The 23,721-nt window shown below is 38.6% G+C and overlaps 2 protein-coding genes across 2 annotated transcripts in view; both read right to left on the bottom strand.

The window, feature by feature from the left end:
• Window positions 1–16,626, bottom strand: part of bcr (BCR activator of RhoGEF and GTPase) — a 92,178-nt gene extending 75,552 nt beyond the window's left edge. Inside the window, exon 1 of the mRNA XM_067422645.1 lies at window positions 14,351–16,626. Within this exon, the coding sequence (XP_067278746.1) occupies window positions 14,351–15,830 (1,480 nt within the window). The 5' untranslated portion in view covers window positions 15,831–16,626. The remainder of the gene's footprint in view (window positions 1–14,350) is intronic.
• A 2,154-nt stretch (window positions 16,627–18,780) lies between these two features.
• atp2a2b (ATPase sarcoplasmic/endoplasmic reticulum Ca2+ transporting 2b) overlaps window positions 18,781–23,721 on the bottom strand; it is a 44,325-nt gene continuing 39,384 nt past the window's right edge. The window contains exon 20 of the mRNA XM_067424613.1: window positions 18,781–22,101. Within this exon, the coding sequence (XP_067280714.1) occupies window positions 21,832–22,101 (270 nt within the window). The 3' untranslated portion in view covers window positions 18,781–21,831. The remainder of the gene's footprint in view (window positions 22,102–23,721) is intronic.

The following is a 23,721-nucleotide window of genomic DNA, read 5'->3' as shown; positions in this document are numbered from 1 at the left end:
GCTAAGGACACAAAAACATAACCAGACAAAGCAGAGCATTTATGGATGTCTGTTTAAACCCTTAATTTAATTCGAGTCCAGTGTAAAAACATTTATGCCGCCTCCTCCACCTAAACAGCATTAATGTAGAGCCCTGCATGTTTGTGTACAGAGAGTAAGGGATACAAGGCTTTCCTCCTCAATGATACGCTACACCTCGTACAACACCGTAACATCAAACCGTTGTGCAGTCTGAGGACATATAGCATGACTACATATACACTTTCCCTCTAGGGACACCCCTCCTGTCAAAGTGTCACTATACAGATCAGATAGAAACATATAACAACACTGAAACCAGACAATCAAACAAAGGTTGCATAAAAACATATTGATTTCTTGATTTTAATCAATTCTTACGAACTTGATTCTTAAATCCTAAGAATCAATTAGTCAATTGTAGTCTGTAAATAGTCTGTTTTCAGTTGATAAATGAATGGAACATTGTAGCAAGCCTCCCATCCAATACATTGCAATAATCTTTGTGCTTTGTTACTACTGATATGAAAAAAAAGTATCAGATTTCAAATTACGTCCATTTTATAGACCCTTTTCACAGACTGTGATGACGTGTTTTAATGGTCATCAATGTTATAAATCCTGCAACGTTTTTGTATTTTCATTTTTAAAAAATTGTATGTACATTTATAACACTAATAGTTTGTATGATATTACTTTTGCATCAAATTACAATAAACAACTTACCGCTGCTGTAAGGGAGTTTCAAATACAGCGTCTATGAGAGTGATGGTAAAAATAACATCTTTCTCTCTTTTCACTGCTGTTATCAATCTCACTCTATTTTCCCCTCTTTTTGAAAATTGTGAAATCACTGTTGTTGCGTTTTTCTTTTGCCATTTGAAAAAATGGGGACACAAAAATATATTTAATGCAGTCTCTCATTCACCGCTATAAAAGTCAACCCAACTATGATGACTTCCACTCTAATAAATCCGGAAATGTGAAAAGGGTCTATACAGGTCTATGGGAGTGATGGTAAAAACAACATCTTTCTCTCTTTTCACTGCCGTTATCGATCTCACTCTATTTTTTCTATTTTTAGTGAATGTTGTGAAATCACTGTTGTTGGATTTTTCTTTTGCTATTTGAGAAAACGCTCTGAGAAACCCGGAAATGTGAAAAGAATTTATAATGAAATTCAAAAAAGATGAACCGATCTTATTTTCTCTTAAGTTACAGCACGAAATAAACATTAATGAGGTGCATCTGAAAGCTAAATGCACCATTTTACATATTCATTATCATTTTTAAGGTTTTTCAATATTTAATGCATGAATGAATAAATCAAGTTGTGACAGCCACCAGTTACATGTTGATATTTCAAAAAATAAAGTGGAGTATAGAAAACAAAGAAACAAACTTTACAAATTGGTTCTTATACATAAAATTGTGCCTATATATTTTTAGAATGTGGATTATCATATTTGGGAGTCCTTGCTACAAAAAACTATGAAAACATGAAAACTCTCATGGCAGTTGTTGGTGGGGCAGGAAAAGAGTCCCCGCATCAATAATAGGCACCAGCACATGCCTTTTCCCTCGGGAAAAGACATTGTGAAGTAGGATAGTAGAGTGTGAGCGAAAGACAACAGAACTAAAGATAAACTTTGCCATTTGGGCCAGAGTGTGTTTGTTCAGAGGGACACTGCAGCATGGGCACACTGCAGCATGGGCAGCGCTGTCATGAGGCTTTGTTCGTAATGGTGACCAATAATCTATTTTCTATGGAATTTAACTTTGCAACAGCTGCCGTGTCTGGTTGTGGCCATATATTTGGGCTAATCTGTGGCCTTAAAGCAGTTGAGAAGAAGAGAAGAGAGAAGAGAAGAGAAGAGAAGAGAAGAGAAGAGAAGAGAAGAGAAGAGAAGAGAAGAGAAGAGAAGAGAAGAGAAGAGAAGAGAAGAGAAGAGAAGAGAAGAGAAGAGAAGAGAAGAGAAGAGAAGAGAAGAGAAGAGAAGAGAAGAGAAGAGAAGAGAAGAGAAGAGAAGAGAAGAGAAGACCAAAACAAATGAAACAAATAAAAAGAAAAAAAAGAAAAGAAAAGAAAGAAAAGAAAAGAAAAGAGAGAAAAAAAAAGAAGAAGAAATTCTCAGGGCCAGAACTCAGCTTGAGTTTTATTGGATATCTAAACCACACTGGAGCCAAAGTATTAAAATCCAAAACACATTTTCCCTTCAGATCACAGGGGGGAGCGTCCAGGAGCTGGCCAAACCCTGATCCACTACCGCCTGGAGAACAAGAGGACAGACACATGCAGGCACAGATGGATGAGAACCACAGCTTCCTCCAACTCAATACAAGCCCATAGTATAAGACATCCTGTACTCAAACGCCTCTTTTCCCCCTAAATATTCAGTCCTCTTCTGTCAAACGCTTGTGTTCCTCAGCTGTGTTCTTGGCTGATTTGTATTCTGGCTGACGAAGTTTAAGGAGACATCGCAGCTCAGAGTTGTAGCCAGCTGCACCGTGGCGCTCTGCCCGTCCTCTGAGCCTTAAATCAGAACTGGCCCACCTGCCTTCAAAAGGAGGGTGGAGGCAGAGAGGAACAAGCAGGCCAGGACTGCTGGATAGGATTGCAGCTGGCCACTAAACATCAGTCTCACTCATTTAATCTGATAATGTGTTATTATTATAACCAAAATTCCCTCCGACCCGACAGCAGTTTATTCCAAAAACTCTCCCTGATGAGCATCGCTAATATAAATCCTACTACAAAGAGCCAGAAGGGATGAGAAGAAAAAAAGAAGTTAAGAAATTGAGGAGGAAAGAGAGAGAGAGAGAGAGAGAGAGAGAGAGAGAGAGGGAGAGAGAGAGAGAGAGAGAGAGAGAGAGAGAGAGAGAGAGAGAGAGAGAGAGAGAGAGAGAGAGAGAGAGAGAGAGAGAGAGAGAGAGAGAGAGACAGAAAACGAAAATGGGGACGAGAATTGCCTAAGGGATTAATGCATAGCTGAAAACATGAAACAGGATCTGCAACATTTATTTCGTAATGTGAAGCATTTCAGAGTAAAAAAGAATATGCAGAAGTAAAGCAAGATTTGGTATTATCTATTGCCCTTTGGATTGTAAAAAGAAGGCCAAGGTATTCATTCATATTCTTCACAAACTTTGTGACGTCATCAGAAAATAAAAGTAATTTTAAATATGAAGAAAGTTACACATTTGGATTGTGATGAAAATGAAAAAATTTCTTTAGAATAACAATATTGACTAACTGATAAAATGACTAACATTTTGTCAGTTTAGTTAATTTATCTAAAAAAATAAATAGGGAGTATTTAGGGAGTATTTTGATTTCATGTTGCTGATAACATAAGGATATGGAGGACCAAACCTCCAGAAATGTAAAAAAAAAAAAAAAAAAAAAAAAAGGAAATTTAAATGAAAGGAAAAGAAAATAAATAATGCAAAATAAAATTTTATAAAAAATGTATTATATATATATATATATATATATATATATATATATATATATATATAAATATATATATATATATATATATATATATATATATATATATATATATATTTATTTTTTTATTTTTTTATTATCACAATTAGTTATTTATCTATTTATTCATTTATTTTATAAGGCCGCATGCTATTTTTTCCAGTAACAAATCAAATTTTTACGATAAATAGTTACAATAAAATTCTGGTCAACAAATGGCTAATAATAAAATTCTATATTTTTGGTGTTGAAATATTTTAAAATGGTATTAACCATTTAAATGAAAACATTTTAAAAAATTATTAAACCATTTAAAACCCAATTAAACCATCACATTCACAACATTATATTTGAAGCTAGACAGACATTCATCTTGTGATCTTCTAAAGATTAATAATTTAACACAGCTTTAAAAACCATTAGTGATTTTTAAGATTAACTTTCATTGAGCATTACGATACAGTTAATAGGAATAAAAATAAATGACCATGCACAATTAAATATCCAATATTTCCCAATATATCCAATACAGATCGCTAAAGTCGTTAATATAATCAATGGCCACAATGCTCACTATATGATTGAGTATCTTTTAGTATCGCTCAAATACATTAGTCATTGGAAAAATATGAAAGAAAATGCTCATATAAACTGCAGGCATAAAATAGACTAATCCTGAAGCCACTGTACAGTATTCTCACATCACTGCACTCAGAGAGAATGAGAGCAGATACAAATACAGTACATTCCCTAGTGTCCTGCCAAACTCAGTTCAGCCTATCTCCTCTCAGAACACGTCCCCCTCCAGTCTACCACTAAAGCCAATCAACCACAGCCACATAATAACCACAGCTAATATACAATTACTGCCAACTTTAAGTGAAGCAAATTTCACCATCACTGTCTAAAGGACTGCAATAATGGTACAGCTGAATTAGTTGTCACTGCCTGCAGTTAGTAGTATTCAGTGACTTTAGAGACTTGCCGTAATGGCGTGTAGTAGACCCAGCTAAATATCATACATTATTTGCATAAACCATTGCTGAAAAGACGCTTCTAAAAAAAGTCTAATCCTTTACTCTAGCATAACCTGAGTATTAACTCTTTCCTCTAAAAACTACTTTTACTAGGTGCTACAGTCATAAGACGCTTTACCACATCCCTGACATAATCCTTTACAGTCGCGCCGTGATGGGAACCAGATTTATCGTTTTTGACATGAGCCTCAATGGACTGGTGTTTTGATCTGTCATGATACACAATCCATTTCTTGACTTGAGAACAGACCACACTGTTTTTTTTTTGTTTTGTCTCTTGAATAGACTGACGGTTGAGTTTGACAGCTGAGGAATGGAAGAGAGTATCATGAAGCCTAGAGAAAATAGAAAATCTTGATTCTGAGCATGGAAGGAGGGCGCGTGTGGCTGGCGAGGGTGACAGATCCTATTACAGTCAGACAGGCTAATAGAACACTGTCCAGTAGTGCCTCTTAAACAAAGAGTTCAAACTAATCGTAGTGGAGCATATGAATCGCTGTTACTTCTTAGTCTAATTAAAGGTAAAACAAACCATTAAGTGCAACACAAAATAAGATTTAAAAAAAAAAGTTTAGCTGTTTTGTTCATGTTATGAAAGTCGCAGAAGAAAAAAATAATAATACATGTTTGGAAGCGACACAAGGCTGAATAAATGATGACAGATTCATTCATTTTTTGGTCAACTATCCTTTTACTTCGAGGGAGAAAGCAAATAAGAAAAAACAAAACATCAACAACACAGTAAGCCTGCCTTTTTTGCAGGGATTGCTTGGCAAAATCAACCTTTGGCGTGGGTTCCCCCTTTGCTCTTTAAAATAATTCAGTTATGAGGGGACCCCCGGCGTCCTTGGGGGAAAACGCTTTGATCTCTTCCTGGTTTCCCCCCTTGTTTGGTGGAAAACCCACAGGCACATCGCAAAGGTGCAAGTGTAATAATTGGCTGCAAGCAGGCTAGATTCGAAGCAGCTGCCCAGACTACACGAGGGAGAAGTTCTGGCTGAAATAAACAAATGCTTCATTAAACCACAAGAAAGAACAATCTGGAATGTCTTAGTTTTATTAGCAGAAGGGGGATTAGGGTTGATTTATGTCATGCCACAAAATGCACTTTCGGGAAGACCAAAAACAAAAGGTACGGACCATGCAAACAAGCCCATTTTCATAAACGGACAGTAAATAAGCCAAGAAGCATTGGATTGTTTTTGTAAAGGGCATTTGGTGTCTTTTGAAAAGTGATGAGGCATTCAACATGATGAATGATGAGCAGATTAAGATGATTTTTCCTTGATGTGATTTGAACAGGATTTGAGATTATGTGCTGTTTGTATGACAACATGGATTAGCGTCGTAATCTGAAGTGCGTCAGAAGTCACCTCCTATGATAATCTAAATACCCTTCTCTTGTCTGACTAACACATATTGGATGTAAACTTTGATTGCCACAATGGCCCTGCTGTCAGAAAAGGCCGGCAAACAGAACAGCCGTAGTTTACATAGGCAGTAAATCTGTGCAGGGTGGGCCTCAGCTTTTCCTTGGGGGTTTTTTTCTTCTTTTTTCTCCATGTGCTATCCGTTGGAATGGCTGCATCTGTGCGGTGACAAAAACTCCTGTGTTCGAGCCTTTGGCACATGCAGTGACAGACACACGCTCAAACCCCACACGCATACTTTGGAAAGGCTGACGAAGCCGCGGCCTGGGTGGAGTGTGCAAGGGTTATGGGGTGATGTTGGGCAGCTCTTCCTCACAGGGTGGGGTCACTGTCCACTCCACATTCTCAGGCCTGTACAGAGCTCATGGCAGCCAGAGCAGTGCCCTGCACCAGGAAACACTCTGCAGGGGTTTGGCCATCTGTGCCTGGCCTAGCGCATCAACTTGGCCAACTGCCGTACACCTCTCACGTCGCCTGTTATGCCCCTGGTCTACAGCTACAACACCAGGCATACATTAACAGCTTGAGTGGGCGGTGATGCCATGTTATATTTGCGCTCATAATATGCCTAATGAAACTACAAGTGAATCTCTAAATGAGGCTTTGCTGCAAAACTCTGAGTACCTTCATTTAATGTACAGTCACTAAACAAACCACTGCCGCCTGAAGTGTAAAGTCTTAAGTCAGACACTTACCAGCCATTTAACCTGATATGTTAAACATTTCAGGTGTTTATCCAACTTCAACTACAGCCTGGAATACACTACACCTACATGACTTTTAAAACATCTTACACTGTCATCAAATTTTAGGCATCATACCCTTGCCAACATAAATAGTTACAGCTCTCAACTCTTGTTGCTAGGAGATGCGTGACAAATGAAAATGTGCTCTAAAATCTGCTCACAATATAAATGAAACATGACTTATAAATCACAGTTTTCTGGGAAATCTCTGGCAGCCCAAAATTCTGTAGACTGGCTTTGACTTTCGTAAATCAGTGTAGACTCTTTTGAACTATTCATAAAAAATGCAACAAAATATAAGACACTGGCTGTATGTTTTTGATTCACTAAAAAGAATCATCTTTCCAAACCAATCCAAAACATATCAATCTGAGCACGAGTCCAGTGATGAAACATTGGAAGAACTAGTTATTCAACCCAAATCTTCATCACAAGGACGACTTGAGCAGAATGTTTCTCAGTAATATACTAGTCACTACTCATTTTGAGGTACGTTATGAGATGTTGCAACTGTAATTCCTCACCATCAATAAACCCGTGTGCGTGTTTCTAATTTATTTCAGTGCACATGCGGGAACTGTACCAGTGCATACGTTTGCCCAGTACTAATGTGAATGACTGATGTAACATTAAAGTTTGTAAAACAAATCTCGCTCCATCCTTTATCTTTACTAAAAGTAGTAAAAACGACAGACAATCTGCATTAATACACACAGTTTTAGGTAATAATGGCCTACAGCTGCTTATCAGAACTATTTCAGTAAGACAAAGCAAGATAGCCTGTTAGATATTTGAACAACCAGTAGAAAATCAATAATTAATCATACAGGTTGTGATTCCGAGGAGCAAGTTGGTCCAAATAAACTTGGTACTGACCCATCTTTCTAGTACAAAAATTATGCAAATCTCAATAAGACTATAATTTTTAAGAAGCAGTCATCAGAAAAATGATATGCTTGAGGGCTAGTCAAGTTGTTCGCGAGCAGGCAACATACAGTAAAAATAGTCCTTTATGTCTTATCTACTGACGTGCAGTAGAGCCGTAACGCTGTGGGATTCGAATAACGTTCAGAGTAGATTCTTTCTTTTGGAAGACAATAACTTTATTTACTGTGCACTTGCGACTTTACAACTTGGCAGAACATTTACATTCACAAACCATAATAGGGGCACTTTAAGTAATACTATAAGGATTTACCCTAACAAAAAATGTATGTGGATGTTCATATTTTTTACTACACAGTTTAGCTTTCGCTTAAGAGTGTTAAAAACACCAATCATTAGCAGAGTAAAGTGCCCCCCTTCTCTCTCCTCACCAGGAGAGAAGGAAGAAGGGTTGGCTTGGGAAAATGTTGTCTTTGCGGTTTTTTGGCAGCCAGATAGCAGTCAGAAAGTCCTCAGACAACAAGCTCTCACTCTCTCCTTCCTAACACACTAGGAGGCAGAGACTTGCTGCATTGGTGTTAATCAGGTTTCCTCCTCATATGTCCTATACATGTGATATTCTAACAACACAATTTTTTTCTCAAAACACGACTTATCCCCCACTAATATTTTGCCTTTTTTCTGCTACTCTTGCATTTCAGTTTCTATTTAGAAAACACAACAAACAACTACTAGAGTAGAAATTTTCTTTCCCGTAATAATGGATTTATACAAAACTTACCATCTCAGACACATGGATTAGCCTAATATTCTGAGTTGCCCAATTTGGCAGAAATAAAAACCAAACAACAAGCTATTTTCAGGGGGAAGACCACAGTCATCGTTTCCACATACTCATACATGTGTTCTGTTCTTAGTTTTTACTTGCCACCAGAAAGCACACTTCTGTGCATCTGGAGTGTCTGTCTAAAAATAAGCGACTGGAAGGCCTGACCTCAACGTGGTGGTGCTGGACAATGCAAGTATTGAGCTAAACCCACAACTCCATTCCCGTCCACACCTCTCTCTCAACCTCACCCATGTACAGAGATTCAAATGTGACAAGAGTAACACTTTTCATGGAACCCTTATAGAATGCAAAACATTTTATGAAGAGCCAACAGACGGAGCAAAACAGGACCCTTTTAGTAAATCAAATCATGCAGCTGTATGAGGGTTCCTGAAAAAATGACTTATGAACCTGTTCATTTACAGAACAATGGCTGATCCAAATATGCATGCTTCCCTACAAGCCTATATAGGAGGTGAAGAAAGTATTAAGTCTGAATTCACAGTACCTGTATTTATTTATAAAACAGTGTTGTACTCGAAATTATAACTTCCAGCAGGATTCTGAAGTCTGCATCCAATGGACACTTTACTATTCCATGACCATGAGGCCACTGGGGAAGAGTTGTGAACGGCAGTGAAGCAAAACAACTGACGAGGTCACATGACAAATGCATTACATTTATTCAACAAAATACTTTTTAAAATACTCAAGAGAATATGTAATGAAGAATTTCGAATGCAGGCAGTGAATGTAGTCTGATTCTGAACGAATTATTTTAATAAAATAGTTCATGTTAGTCAGTCCAAAATCATATATTGAAACAAACATGACCCATGCTGGCAAAAGGAGACATAACACGCACAGAATAATTTCGAGCTGCAGGCAAAACAAGTGAAAAATTTCGATTTTGAGGTTTCAACAAAAATTAGTTCATTAAGTCCTCAATAAGACCCTAATGCTTTAAATAGCAATTAAACATCGAAAAGTACATTTTCTGGGAGGAGTCCCTTTTCTTTGTCCATGAATTCGTAATCACTCGCGCTGACTGACGCAGACACACAAAGACGTCTCTCATGCAGTCCTGATATGCACGCACACACATTTACAGTACTTCAAAATATCCGTCTTGGTGAGTATTCAAACAAGCATTATCTGTTATGTCTGATGTGTAAGTCTAACATGATTTTAGATCCGTGCGGTATGTATCAGTCTGACTGTTTTATTAATGTTAATCAAACAATTGTGGTATCATGGGGGAAAAAGTTGAATATATATTATTTGGTTTTACTTGGTGTGTGCCAAATTTGGTGTTATTACCAGAAATTGTAAGCTATGGTTGCTAGGAGATTTTGTTTTGGAACCTTCAGAAAACTAGATTTTTCTCAAAAATGAACTTTGCTGACTATATCGACTTCAAATTGTAATTTTTATGTCTGATTCAAACAAACCATACATCACTTTTTAAGGTTTTTTAAATATAGAATGTGAAAATAGTATTTGCTCATTTTATAATCTGACTCAAAAAAATAACTCATATCCCAACATATCTACTCACAATAAAGTTATTTTCTTTCTAATTACCATATCCCTCTCAAGGTTGTGTCCATAACTGCAATGGGGAAAAAGTCACAATTTTCCCCTGTGGATTACAAGAGTTTCAGATGTCAGTCCGTTTCCAACTACCTGAAATGCCAACTTCACTGTAAACGTCATTCATGACTTATGCAACCATATTCAACAACACAAAGCACAGCTGCTGCCTTAAGCCTTGTCCTTTTTAATGAATGACTGATGTTTTCTTGGGGATTTGTCTGAGAACTTTATGTTTTCAGTCATCCCCTGTCGCTTGTTCTCTCTGTGACTCACTCGCTCTTCACCCCAAAGGACACTGCTGCTACTGATCTGTAAACCACAGAAAGACATTTCTTCCTGAATGCCTTCTTCAAAACGGCAGAGGACCATCGGGAAACAATTACAATTGTTGTTTACAAGGGGGACATTGACTGTGGGAACAGTCCCCTGGGGTGGACGAGGAAACAAGAGATGCATAAATGATTCTGAGTTCTGAAATAATGTTTTTTATTAAAATACTTCTGAATTGCAAAAATAAAAGGATGACAGGGTTAGGCTGGTGCTTATAAGAAATGTCTCCTTCAGGGATGTTCTTTCATCGTAAAGGCTCGAAGAGCTAATAAATGCATGCAAACGTAAAATCACACGTGCATACGCACACATGCATGACTGTTCACACCATTACGCAATGAGAGCCTTTCCTATCCGTGTCTCAGCATCCCCCACATCTCCACTGAGGCGATAGACAGCACTTCAGCAAACCAAACTACGTCCTTCTGCCTCTCTTTTCTCTAACAGCACTATGGTATTGAGTCACTGGTTTTCATTCCTCTCCTTGCCAGTGTCCTTTTAAAAATATCACGTTTCTAAGCAGCAAGTTAAACTAAATAAAAAGGCAGGCAGGATCATATAAGATAGCATCTCTTTCTTGGCAAGATAAGTTGCATACTGTCACGCTAATGGTAACCTGCGAGGGCTTTGTTCATTAGATGAAGGGCCGCTATATTGATTTTGTTCTGACCAGCTTGATTCACTGTTTAAGAGAAACAAAAGTGTAAATCATAAACCGAAATGAAAATTGATCCGCAGATAACTGATTGCATATTAAAGTAAGAAGGCATCTGCCATTTCATCAGGTTAAAGATCTGCTTTTACTTCAGTGCTGTCTGAGCTATGCTTGCTAACGGTTCAAAATATGAGAGGTGTCTTTCAAAGTTATTCACATCGATTTTCAAGTCAGCATGAGGACAAAAGAACCAGGAGAATACTGGACGGTGCTCAGCTGGTGTCTATCCATCTTCATCCGGCCTCTGTGTTATCTCAATTTTACACAAAGAGAATCTTCCTGGCATTTGAATGGACAGGCCTTGCCAACGCCCTCCGGGTCTGTCTGCTTCTCACCAAAGTGCAATACACCTCCTCATCAGCTCAAAGCTTTTTGGATTTCAAGCTCAATGTGCCAGATGACAGCACCTCCCCTGTAGTCATTCTGATAGCTGATGTCATTCTGCATCTTCTGAGAAAAAGGTTAAAAGATAATGGATAACACAAGCAAAACACTGCTGATCAAAGTTCTGAATGCTTATGAAGACTGTCTAACATTGGAAATAGCAGTCTGGTGAGTCACGGTAACAGTATACTGTACTGTTGTTGGTGAGTAGTAAGAATTCCTACATCTGCAGGACTCAACAATTAGAACTGCCTGGTATTCTGGGGCCAGTGTTTCACTGTTACTAGTTGCTACTAAAAATGCTGTGTTCATTTTGAATTTCTGACCATTCTTCTAGAAACACTTTTGTATCAGAAACTGACATTGGACGAGAAGGCCTGGCTGGCAGTCTCTGCTCTTATTCATCCCGAAGGTGTGCTATCGGGATGAGGTCAGGACTCCACACCAAACTCACTCATCCAGGTCTTTATGGACCGTGCTTTGTGCACTGATACACAGTCGTGTTGGAACAGAAAGGGGCTATCCCCAAACTGTTCCCACAAAGTTGGGAGCATGAAATTGTCCAAAATGTATTGGTATGCTGTAACATTAAGACTTCCTTTGACTGGAACTAAGGGGCCAAGCCCAACCCCTGAAAAACAACCCCTCCACCAAACTTTACACTTGACACAATGCAGTCCTGGCAAGCACCACACCCAGACTCCATTGATGCCAGACACAGAAGCGTGATTCATCACTCCAGAGATGACGTCTCCACTGCTCTAGAGTCCAGTGGTGGCATGCTTTACACCACTGCATCCGACGCTTGTCATTGCACTTGGTGATGTAAGGCTTATATGCAGCTGCTTGGCCATGGAAACCAATTCCATAATGCTCTCCTCTCTACACTGTTCTTGGGCCACATGAAGTTTGGAGGTCTGTAGCAATTGACTCTGCAGAAAGTTGGCGACTTCTGGGCACATCTGCATGAGCTGACCCTGCTCTGTGATTTTATGTGGCCTACCATTTCGTGGCTGAGTTGCTGTTGTTCCCAATTACTTTCACTTTAATATACATCACTAACAGCTGACCATGGAATATTTAGTAGTGAGAAAAAAAGTTACCCGGTTGCCTTAAAATTTTGAGTTCATTGAAATTTTGAGTTTATACAATAAACATTTTTTGAGATTCGACAACCTTTATTAAAATATTAGAAGATTTGGTAAGTATATTGGGTAATTGTGTGTGTTTTATTTCTGATGACGCAGTGAAACATGCCAAATAGTGCTATTTTCATGATTTATCAATTTTTTATGTGGTTCCGATACAATAATATTTTGAGTTTCTATTTATTAAACAAACTTCCTTCATTGTATCAACTCAAATTTTTAATTTCAATAAACTCAAAATTTTAAGGCAACCAGGTTACTTACTTTTTTAAGTTAAACCAACAAAAAACAACATTTTTTTTTTTTTTTTTTTTTACAGTGTAGAAGCGTCTGCATGCCTAGGTGCTTGATTTTATACACTTTTGGCCATGGAAATGACTGGAAGACATGAATTCAATGATTTGGAGGGGTGTCCCAATACTTTTGGCAATATAGTATATCTCTAATGTTTTGTATCGCATGCTATAGTTTTTTCTCAGCAAAGCAGTGTTTATGAATTTATGGGTAAAATTACACTACCATTCAAAGGAAGGTAAGTATGACTTTTTTTTAAAGAAAAGTATACTTTTATTCAGCATTACAGACACATTATAATGATCGAAAATAAAGTATTAAAATGAAACTTTTGCAAGTTTTTTTGTTCACTAAATAATTTTCCTTTACAAAAAAAATCTGCAATGAGCAAATTATACTGGAATAAATGTATACTTTAACACATTGTTTTGAGACTATCACAAGCGCTTTTTGTAAATTATGTTAGCCAGCTAGATAGAATGAGTCAAACTCTCTTACTACAACAACAATTTCTGGCACATTTTTAAATCATAATCGCTGTATGTGGGCAGATACAAATCACACAGAACAGTGAAATTGCTCACTTTTTTCCCCCTTTGCCTACACTCGACTAAAGAATCTCACAGGAGATGGATCACGTGAGCTCCACTGAATTCACACTCCATTGAAACTCTCACAGAAATCGAATGATTTCTTAATATTTTCCCTTACAAACACCAAAGTCTATAAATCGCTGCATTAACATACAGCCCCTTACAAATCAAAGCAAGGTATTTACATATGACCATATTTATTCATCAAATGTGTCTTTGTCCTGCTTGGGAGATTTCCACAGCAGCATGTGACATGAGTGAAAGCTACTCAGCTGTACAAAGCTGCTGTCCTGTACAAAGAAACAAACTATGACATGTACATCCTGACCTCATGATCATAAATGAGCTTGTTTAGTTAATTACTCCTTATATATATGAGTCTCATCAGGCTGGATTAACTAACCGCAGCAAGTGGCCACCACATTGTCTGACCAATACAGGCAGAGCGTGAAACAAAAGTAGACAATAGCTTAGGATGGGGAGTGCAGAAACAGACAGAGGAGGGATTTAATGGAAGAACTGCAAAATATAAAAGGGAGATAAAACAGAAAAGTTGACCAGTCAAGCATGTAGAAAAACACAAGGCGCCCACTCATTTGCACTGTAAGAAGGTGTCTGGTCAAAAGCAATGAGTGAGGTGCTATTATTTAGCCATGCTGCAAATGGCTACCCAGTGTATCAGCTTAACAATGATGTCATCAGTGATGTCATCTCTCATTTACAGTCTTACAGTAACAACCAATTTTGCTCATTTAAAACTATTCATCTTTTTGTCACCTTCGATATTTGTTATGAATGCTTCACCTGTGAACAAAAACAACAACATCAACATGTAAACTAAAAGTAATGACTTACCTAGGTCTCCATGGTAACTGTTGTCATGGGAAGCCCGACTGGAGGCAATAGAGTCTCCATCGTGGGGCCAGATTTGTCCCGTTTTCCTTACGCCTACAATGGTGGCCTCGGACACCACGACATGTTGCTGTCTGTGCCGTTTCTGTGTCTGCGGTGTAGGGGGGCTGCTGCTGTCAAACGAGTGCTGAGAATTCTGGGAGTTCTGAGAAGGCGAGCGACTCTTCTCTCGGAGTGGGCGGCGGTAGGCTGTCGTAGGGCTGGGCGATACATGACTGGATTGCCCCGAGGAGAAGTCTTCCTCACTAGACGTCAGGTTCTCGTTGGAGCTGCAGTCTGGCGTGTAGCCGCCTCCTCCGCCTCCCACATCCTCGAAACTTCCGGGTGAGTAAGACCTCCTGGGCCAGGTGAGGAGATGGTCGTCGCTTCCTCCATGGTCTCTCATAGTGACCCTACCTTCACAACCTTCTCCTGACATCATCCCTCCGACGTAAACACTAGTATATGGCTGGAAATCTGATGGCTGCCATGGTGGCGGTGGTGGTTTGGCCCCGTTCGGTCTCGCAGTGCCGTAGCGAGGACTGGGTTCGCCGTCCTCATACTCGGCGTCGTATCCGCAGGTGCTTTCAGTAGAGCGTCCCCTATAGACAGGCCTAGTGCGTAGATCACCTGCGACTGTGGCAAGGTTGCCCGGAAGTGAATGAAGTGACCTTTTGCGCTCCATCTGCATGGCTTGGTTCCCAAGAGAGCTGATTTTGTCCGAGACCTCACGGTCGTTGACTTTTACTAGGCCTCTGTCATGATGAAACTCAACGTTGGTGTAAAACGGTTTCTCCTGGCCCGATTTCCCATCGCTGGCTGAGTGCGAATTGGCCCGCTTGATCCTCTCAAAGTTTGAACGTAATGCAGCCACCCCAAGCCCCATGCCCGGCTTGTCTTTCAGGGAAGGATCCAAGGGCAGCTCCTTGTCAGGGGGTGGATGGGGTCTGCGAGGGGAGACTCCGCCCCTCGGTGAGAGCCCGTCGGTCTCACTGACAGGCCCTGCCTGGTGTGCCTCAAACGACGATTGAAGCTCCAATCCATCGCCGTGGGAGGCTGACTTTCTGGCAGGGGGTGGTCGTGGTTTCACTCTTGTCTCCCCCACAGGCTGAAACCTGCTGCGCTCTGGCTGTCCGTGCTCCTGTGCATGGAGATGCTGGGAATCTGCCCCAACAGCTTGTGGGTCCCCTTCTGTCATGTGAGGTGGCTTCCTGAAACCCCATCTCTGCCGGTCATAGCTCTTTCTCTCCTTGGCCAGCAGCGTCTGAAGGTAGATCATCCGGAAGCGCTCTTTGTTCACCTCCATTTCCAAACGTCTTATGGACGCTTTGCACTTCTCTAGTTCTTGTTCAATTCCCCCAACAGATCTCAGCTCCATCTTCGGAGGCTCGGACTCTGGAAACTGTGCTTTCCAGGCTTCAATGAAACCCACAGGCTCCACCATTGTGTTTGTTTAGGTTGAAAATATCAAATTGGTCAGAAACACACGGTCAAGTAGCTCCAACTAAGAAGAATTTAGCTAAGGAAAAGCAAATCTGATGAAAGTATGAAAAGTCGGCAGTGCCCGTTCATAATAAAGGATGTTTCTTTAATAACACTTATTACAAATGTTTACAAAACATATCGTTCAAGATTTCCCTGGAATTGTCACTTGAAGTCTCAATCTTTCTGTACCAAAATTGTCGTCGTTGTCGAGTTGTTCAACGACAGAAGACCGACCGTTATTGAGCATGTCGCGCGGAAACAATAAAGGCACGCGCATTCTCCTCTCGCGCACCATTCCGACAAGACCACTTGCAGAATATCACGCGCACAAATCTCGGTCCCCAGCACAATGACAGCATCTGTTCTCCAGAGCGCAAGGGATAAACAAAATACTCCTTAGAAAGCTTTTAGAATTAAGCTGGTCGCCATAAACAAATTAAACGGTCCGGTCGTGTATGTGGCGATGTATTCCTGTTATCCTGCGGTTATAATGTGATATCTCTTTTATCACCATTATACCCAAAGCCCTTTGTGCTTACGTCTGTGTTGATTGGAAATTAAAAAAAAAAAATTCTCCTCGATAGTTCGTTTAGTTCCCGTTGACGAAATCCTCTGAAGACGCTCGCGATTATCCCATTTTGTCGCGGATGATTAGACTGTGCAGATTTGGTGAGTCTGCTGTACGTAATGCCTCTGTGTGAAAAGCACCGAGACACCGCTGCTGCTGCTGCAGGAAGGGGCGGGACTACGGCATATGATTGACAGCTCTCCCAGCATGGGTTCGATTTAAAGCGACAGGCTGCTTCACCGCATAGGTCAGGGAGCTTGTAGTATGTGTGTGGCTGTGGCGTATGGTGTGGCGTGGTTCAAATATCAAACTTTTTACATGTGTTAGGGGAAATGTAGTATGAAGCTGAGTCGCGTTTATATAGCCTACACGCATAGCTTTTTTCTATGGGAGAAAGAAAACGCACAATTGCACTGCAAATATCATTTGCTTTGACATACTGTCACTTCGTATTTTTTCTTCTCAGTTGTTCTGATAAATAGATAGATGAAAATTAGATATATTCAGATTCGAAAGAAAGCATAACATAATTTGCAAATATAAAACCTTTCGTGTCTCTTCTTTTCTATGTAATAACATACACTATAAAATGTGCATTCTGTTATGAAATGCTTAATTTATGCTATTGTCAGTAAAACAGATTTTAGTCACTGGTTACATAAAAGACGCAGCTGTGTTTACGTGTAAAATAAGATGATGTCATTGTAATTGAACCATATTCTAGCGCCAATTTAATCTCTGACGCCTCCAAGTGTTCAATCTTAGACATTACAGCCGTAAGGGTCTGCTACTTAATTATATATCTTTGCTACTTAATATAAATGTATAATTTATTTGTTTATTTAAAACCAAATGTGTATTAATTTATATTAAACACATTTTTACTTATTTTTACTTATTTTAAACAAATTTCTTTTTAATAGGCTATTTTCGTAGGCCTATATTCACATTTTTACTCTATGGCTTTTACACATATTTTTATTTTATTTTAATGCTATCATTCGTTTTTTTCGTTTTTTCCATCATGTGGTAATTTAACATTTAATCATTTATTTATTTATTTAATCTAATTTATTTGTTTATTTTTTTCCACTTTTAAGATAATTTATAAATACAAAAGTAATAAATTTTGGCCTATAATAAAGCAAATGTATAATTTTAATTGTATTATTTATTTTAATCTTATTTGTTTATTTATATTTTTCATGTTTTTTTCTGTGGAATTTTCCCAGATCCGTCCTTTGCGGCCTGTTTGAAAACCCTTAGCTTAAGGGATACTTCAGCGCTGGAAAGATTAATATGTATTTAAACTGTGTCATTAATGTAGTAGAAATGTGAAATTATTTTTGAATTTGGTGCCCTCTAGAGTCTAGAAAGTTTCTCTAGACTCTAGAAGACTGAGAAAAGACAGAACATTTATTTTTGTCTCATGGGGATGAAAGACTAAAATTCCCAGAATGCTTCGCTGCCCCGTGAGGCCATTCCCAAAGCCACCGCTACTGGGTTATACACTGTGACTGAGTTGGAGAGCAGACACTCCAATACTGAGTGTCTGTCTGTTCAATATAACAATCGAGTCGCCGCGTGAGCCTCACAGCACTAACGTTGCAGGAGTCAGATAACATGAGCTGATGAGCTCTCGTGATGAGAGCTGAGGTAATCGCGACCACACTTGCGGCGTATACATTCACAACGCGTGTTCAGTCTGGCGCGTTTTCAGTTCATGTCTTTGAAAGCTTAACTTTCATAGAAATTAATTTAAGAAGTTAAATCACTTACATTGCTCAGCATAGGTCCGTATAATGCCTGCAGCTGCTCTGAGCTGTGAGCATAGGCTGTGAGTGTAATCTCCCACCCCCCATACACGGGTTTAAAACATGTGGAAATAGCTCCCTCTGCTGGCTGTAGTCTTTAGCGTTTGGTCAAACATTACAAAGAGGACGCAAATATCGTCAATTTGCGTCATGGGAGGAATTTTTTCAGAAATACAATGCATAAATCTCTCTCAGAGGGATATGGGGGGGGGGGGGGGGGGGAAATAAAAGCATAACCCTGGAGTATATGCTTTTAATATACTCCAGGGTTTCTACTGATACAAAGCCATACGCTAATCGCTGAAGTAAAACTTTAAGACATAATCTATATGGGTCCAGAACAAAAGGCACTGGCCACATTGGAATCCACATAGTTTTTTTTTGCTGAAACAATGGGACGGATTAAGGTAATTTGCTTAGTTAGCTGAATAGTAGGCTAAAATAAATCCTACTCCATCATTTAATTTTTAAATGTACTAAATGTCTTTTCCTATAACAGATAAACACAACAAGACACAAAGCATTGGTAAAATTAACTGCAGAGTTTATTTGTAAAATGATGTGTTTAATCATATCATACCATTGAGCAGCAATGTACACAGCAAGTTGCTATATAAATATAGATCAAATTATTTGGCTAATTACAACTGAAGGCATGCATTATACTATATAATACATGTATATAAAACTATGACAATTTACACAGGGAAAAAATGCAGCAAACTCTCCTTGCATCAGCATTAGGCAATGGTAGACATTTTGTCATGCATGGTAGAAGATGATGATGCTGCTTACTTCCATACACCCTTATTATTCTTATGTCTCGTTCATTTATTCACTATTATTGAATTTTTATTATTGAGCCCACTCTTACATGTGATCTGCAGCGCAATGGTGGCTATTTTCTCTGAACTGCACATTCAACATGCAGGTTCTGATATTCAGCAAAATGAAGCCACTCAAAACAGACATGCAACAACACAGAAGCCTGAGGTTTCCCAACACAAGCAGAGGCATATTCTACGGAGCATTAACTGCAAAAAGAAAAAAGAAAGAAAAAAAAGACAGAAGTGAAAAAGGTAATTTTTCAAATGTTTTAGAAATGGAATGGAAATTCTAAAGTGCATTATTAAATAAATATGTAGCATATAACCAAGTATAATATATGTGAATACTTGTCAGTATGATTACTTGATACAAAAGGCAACATTTACTTAAAAAAAAAAAAATGGCAATCGTGTTTTCATTTGACTCTTATTTATGCCAACATCCAAGTTCAGTTCCTGAGCAAGTCAGACCACAGTGTACGGACCATTCTAACAAAAACTAATGTTGAAGACTATTCATTTCATTCAGAGACAAGACTGAAACGATATGGGATTACGCTTAAATGGAATTTGACCATCACATATTCACGATATATATATTTCTTAAAAAACATAATATATTGCAGTGGAATGTAGGGCTACACAAGCTAATATGGCCATGTGTTAAGTGCAGCTATAAACAGCCACAGTACTCGTAGTAGGAATTCAGCAGTAACATAGCAGTGTTGGTCCATTGTCAGAAAACTTGAGGCTTCGGGATATTATTGTAAAGTGTGGTGAAAAGGAAATGTCAGTGACACTTTCTAAAATGGAAGTCCACTGCTAATGAAGGCTCGTTCGCACCTAGAACGATAACGATATAGTTCTAAAAATCGTTCTAAAGATATGAATGAATAGCAGAGTTCACACCACAACGAAAACAATAAAGGCAGCGAGAAACGCTATTGTCGAAATCACTTTCAGAAGGATTTTTCTCCAGCTGATAAACGATGAAAAAATATTAACAGCCAAACAGAATCCATATTTGTTTAAAAACCTCGTTCAAAGCACCAAAAAAAATAATAAAAAAAATAAAAAAATTCTCGCTGGTGTGGCCGTTAGTTCTCGTTATATGTGTAAACTGGCCTTAAGGGAATTTGCATGGGTGTTAGGTATTAAAATACTAAAGCCATAGTCAGGGACATGCATCCATTTCAGCAAGCAAATATTAGCATGATGCGATGGACTTAATGCTAGAAAGCTGTTTAATAAAAAGAAAGAAAAAAATTACTTTGTGCCGTTGTGGGTATATGTGTACAAATATACAGGCCACCTTACCAGACTGGCTGGTGAGTGCCGAACTAGAGGCTCCTTCACAAGGAAAGCCTTCTCAGCTGTCAATCTTGTGCTCAGCTATGTAACTAAATCTCTGTACATTAATTTCATTTATTCAAGTATAATTGCTCTTAAAACTTGCCGTACTGTATTGCAGGAAGGAACAGACCAGCTAGTAAAATGAAAACACGCATTTTAATTCAAATGGTTCATGAGTGCATTTTCTTAGCATGAAAACAGGTAGCATGAAACATTTTGGTTTTGCATTGTAAAATTCATGTTGTTTTGAATGCAACACCTAAACCTTTGCTTGTTTAAATTTCTACCCCTTTGTCTCTGAACTTAACTTACTAAACGGTAACATTTACATCTTTTGTCCAACCCACCCCACAACAAAAAGAAAACCTCTAAATTAAGTTAATGCAAGTTCATTCAATTATAAAATACAGTGAAAAAACACAAAAAAGAACTTAAAACCGATTGGTTAGGGTCAAAAAATCTGAGTTTTCAAATAGAGCCACACCTCATGCTGTAATGTGTACAAGCAGTGTAAAGCTAAGTGGGGGGGAAGCAACCAGAGAGAGTCGAATCTGACAGTCCTGAGGTAGCTGTACTCTGCCTAGTGCAGAAAAACTGGCTTTACTAATCAAAAGTGTCAGGTAATAGTCAAAACAAAATGTATCACCATAAAAATGGAAGTTATTACACATAGGGAAAGACATACAGGTACAAATCATAAGTGAAAAACCACACAAAATGCATGCAGAATACAGAACATGCAGTTTTCATCTGAGGATTTGACCGTGATGCATTCAAACATTCAGTCCCATACTGCTTTGCAACACCATGCTTGTCCATTGGCTCTGAGCGATATTCACGCCGAAGACACAAAGGTAAACATTAGTAAACAGTTCTTCTGTCTTGTTCTCTCTTTCTCTTTTTTTTACACTACACACTCTACTTTCTGTTAGCAAAATCAACAAATAATACCAACTGAAAAAAATTGCATAAAATAGTGTTAAATGTCTGTACAAGCACTTTTCTCCATTCAGCAATTTGAACACGATATGGAGGGTGGGGGTGGGAACAAAGTGTATATTACCATTATTTTGAAATGAGACGAGACAAATTATTAATTAAAAATGCAATAACAAAAGACTGTTTTCAAAAGAAACCAACAAGAAGTCCAAAAATCATATTAATGGTCACTAATACTTGAAGACTTCAGGTCTGTAAGGTCTCCAATCACCAACAGACAGTTTTAAAAAAAGGGAAAAAAAAGAAAGAAAAAAAGTTATATTTCTATCTTAAGGTTATTTTTGTGTTAATCCTGTCCTTCTCGTACACATTCGCTGTTTGCGGAGGCACACTTTAAATGGACAACCACACATACGGACACACATACACACCATCTACACACATCTGTGCTCATTTGAGTCAAGACCAAAACATTTCAGCCAAGTTAGTGTCAGTGCTGTAGAGCCACAGCACCAGGGGGAGTGAGAAAGCCACGAAGGGCCAGGAAATGCCCTCCGTGCAGGTGCTGAGTGAACAGGCCATGCTCTTGGGCTTGTCCAGGTCTTTGGGCTTGTCCAGGTAGTTTCTGGCCGCAAACTTGAGAAATTCATCCAGCAAGATGACGGGCAGGGACATCTTCAACACCGTAAGCCACTGGGTCAGGTTCAGTGGAGTGATCTGGAAGATTATCTGTAGAGAAAGCCCAGGGTAGCGTCAGTGCACAAAGTAAATACTAGGGATGTGCATGAAGCCTAATTCAATGGTATGGAGAGATGACTGACAGGATCAGGGCCGGCTCTAGCTCTTTGGTTGCCCTAGGCGAGATGGAATTTTTAGGAATTTAGACGCCTCATTTTTGATGAACGCGCAAGATGAGCATTGCCTGACCTAACGCCTGAACTAATAATCACCATCAATTCAATCTAATAATCAGGTCGATAAGTAATTGTGTGGCTGAGGGGGTGCCCTATGATGATTATGTTTAATAAACATTATGTTGTATTTCGCTGTTTCTGATTCTATGCTTAATAGGAAGTAATGGGCGGCACTAGAGCGCCCTCGCGCCCCTAACACAATTGTTGCCCTAGGCAACCGCCTAGCTCGCCTATAGCAAATGCCGGCCCTGGACACGATGATGTCAGAGGACTTGGTACACAACAGATCCTGAGCATCATTGTCAAATATCTTATAAAACGAGTCGCCAGTACCTCCGCTTCCAATACAAAGTACACTTGATCACGAATTTGAAAGCTTAAAGGAACCGTATGTAAGAAATGTATTTCAATTAATCATAAAATGGCCCTGATATGTAACAAGACATTAAGAAATCATGTTGAAAAAACAGTAGTCCGGCCAGGATATTGTCATTTAAAAGTTGTTGTTGCAGCCCTCAACTGATGTTAATGTTGTCATGTGTTTTGGCCTGAAGCTCCACCCTCCACCTATCTACCAATCACGAAGTCAGTAGTGTTTCTGCATCCGGGTTGCCAGCTCTGCTCTAGTTACCACAGCTGCAGCTACAAACGTTCCTGCAGCCTATTTGGCAACCTCGAGTCAGAGGGGAGGGGGAGAGGGGATACACCGCTCTACAGTATTTTTAAAGTGATTGCAGTGCCAGTTTTGGCCACAATCTTACATACACTTCCTTTAAGTAAAAAGCAAGCATGCATACAAAAGTGTTTTCAATACCCTGCATATTTATAGAGGGGTATAAAATTATATACAAATATAATTACCAACGTATATAACTGCTAAGTATAATATTTTTTTGCTTATGATATCACCATCTAAATATGAAAGATAGTAAAACATGCATAATTGCTGAAATTAAATTTATATTTATTTCACACAATATTTACCAAATTGGAAATAAATTTGAAAGTATGAAAATAAACTTTAAACTTAAGCAATGACAGATTTATACTTTGATAGCTTGATTATGTAATTTTTTTCATAAATAAATTGTTAAAAATATGAATAAACAGTAACCAAAAGTGCACTTTTTTAAATACGTTGAATATTAAAGCTCGTTTCTACCACGAAAATAAATAAAAGAAATTGAGACATCACAATTTTGCTTTTCCCCCCTTGCAATTCCAGGTTTATAAATCAGACAATTCTAAGGGGAAAAAAGTCAGAATTGCAAGTTATAAAATAAAATGTTTTATTATACAGAGAAATAAAAACATTGTCTGCACTCTTCTTTTTTAAGAAAGAATTGTGTATCACTTGAATTGTGATACAATCAGAATTGTCAGATATAAACATGAAATTAGCTTTTTTCACATAATTGCGAGTTTATATCTCACA

The sequence above is a fragment of the Pseudorasbora parva genome, chromosome 18 (genome assembly GCF_024679245.1).
Source record: "Pseudorasbora parva isolate DD20220531a chromosome 18, ASM2467924v1, whole genome shotgun sequence".
NCBI lineage: Eukaryota > Metazoa > Chordata > Actinopteri > Cypriniformes > Gobionidae > Pseudorasbora > Pseudorasbora parva.
The sequence above is the reverse complement of the archived record's forward strand: the minus strand, read 5'-3'. Positions and strand labels throughout refer to the sequence as shown.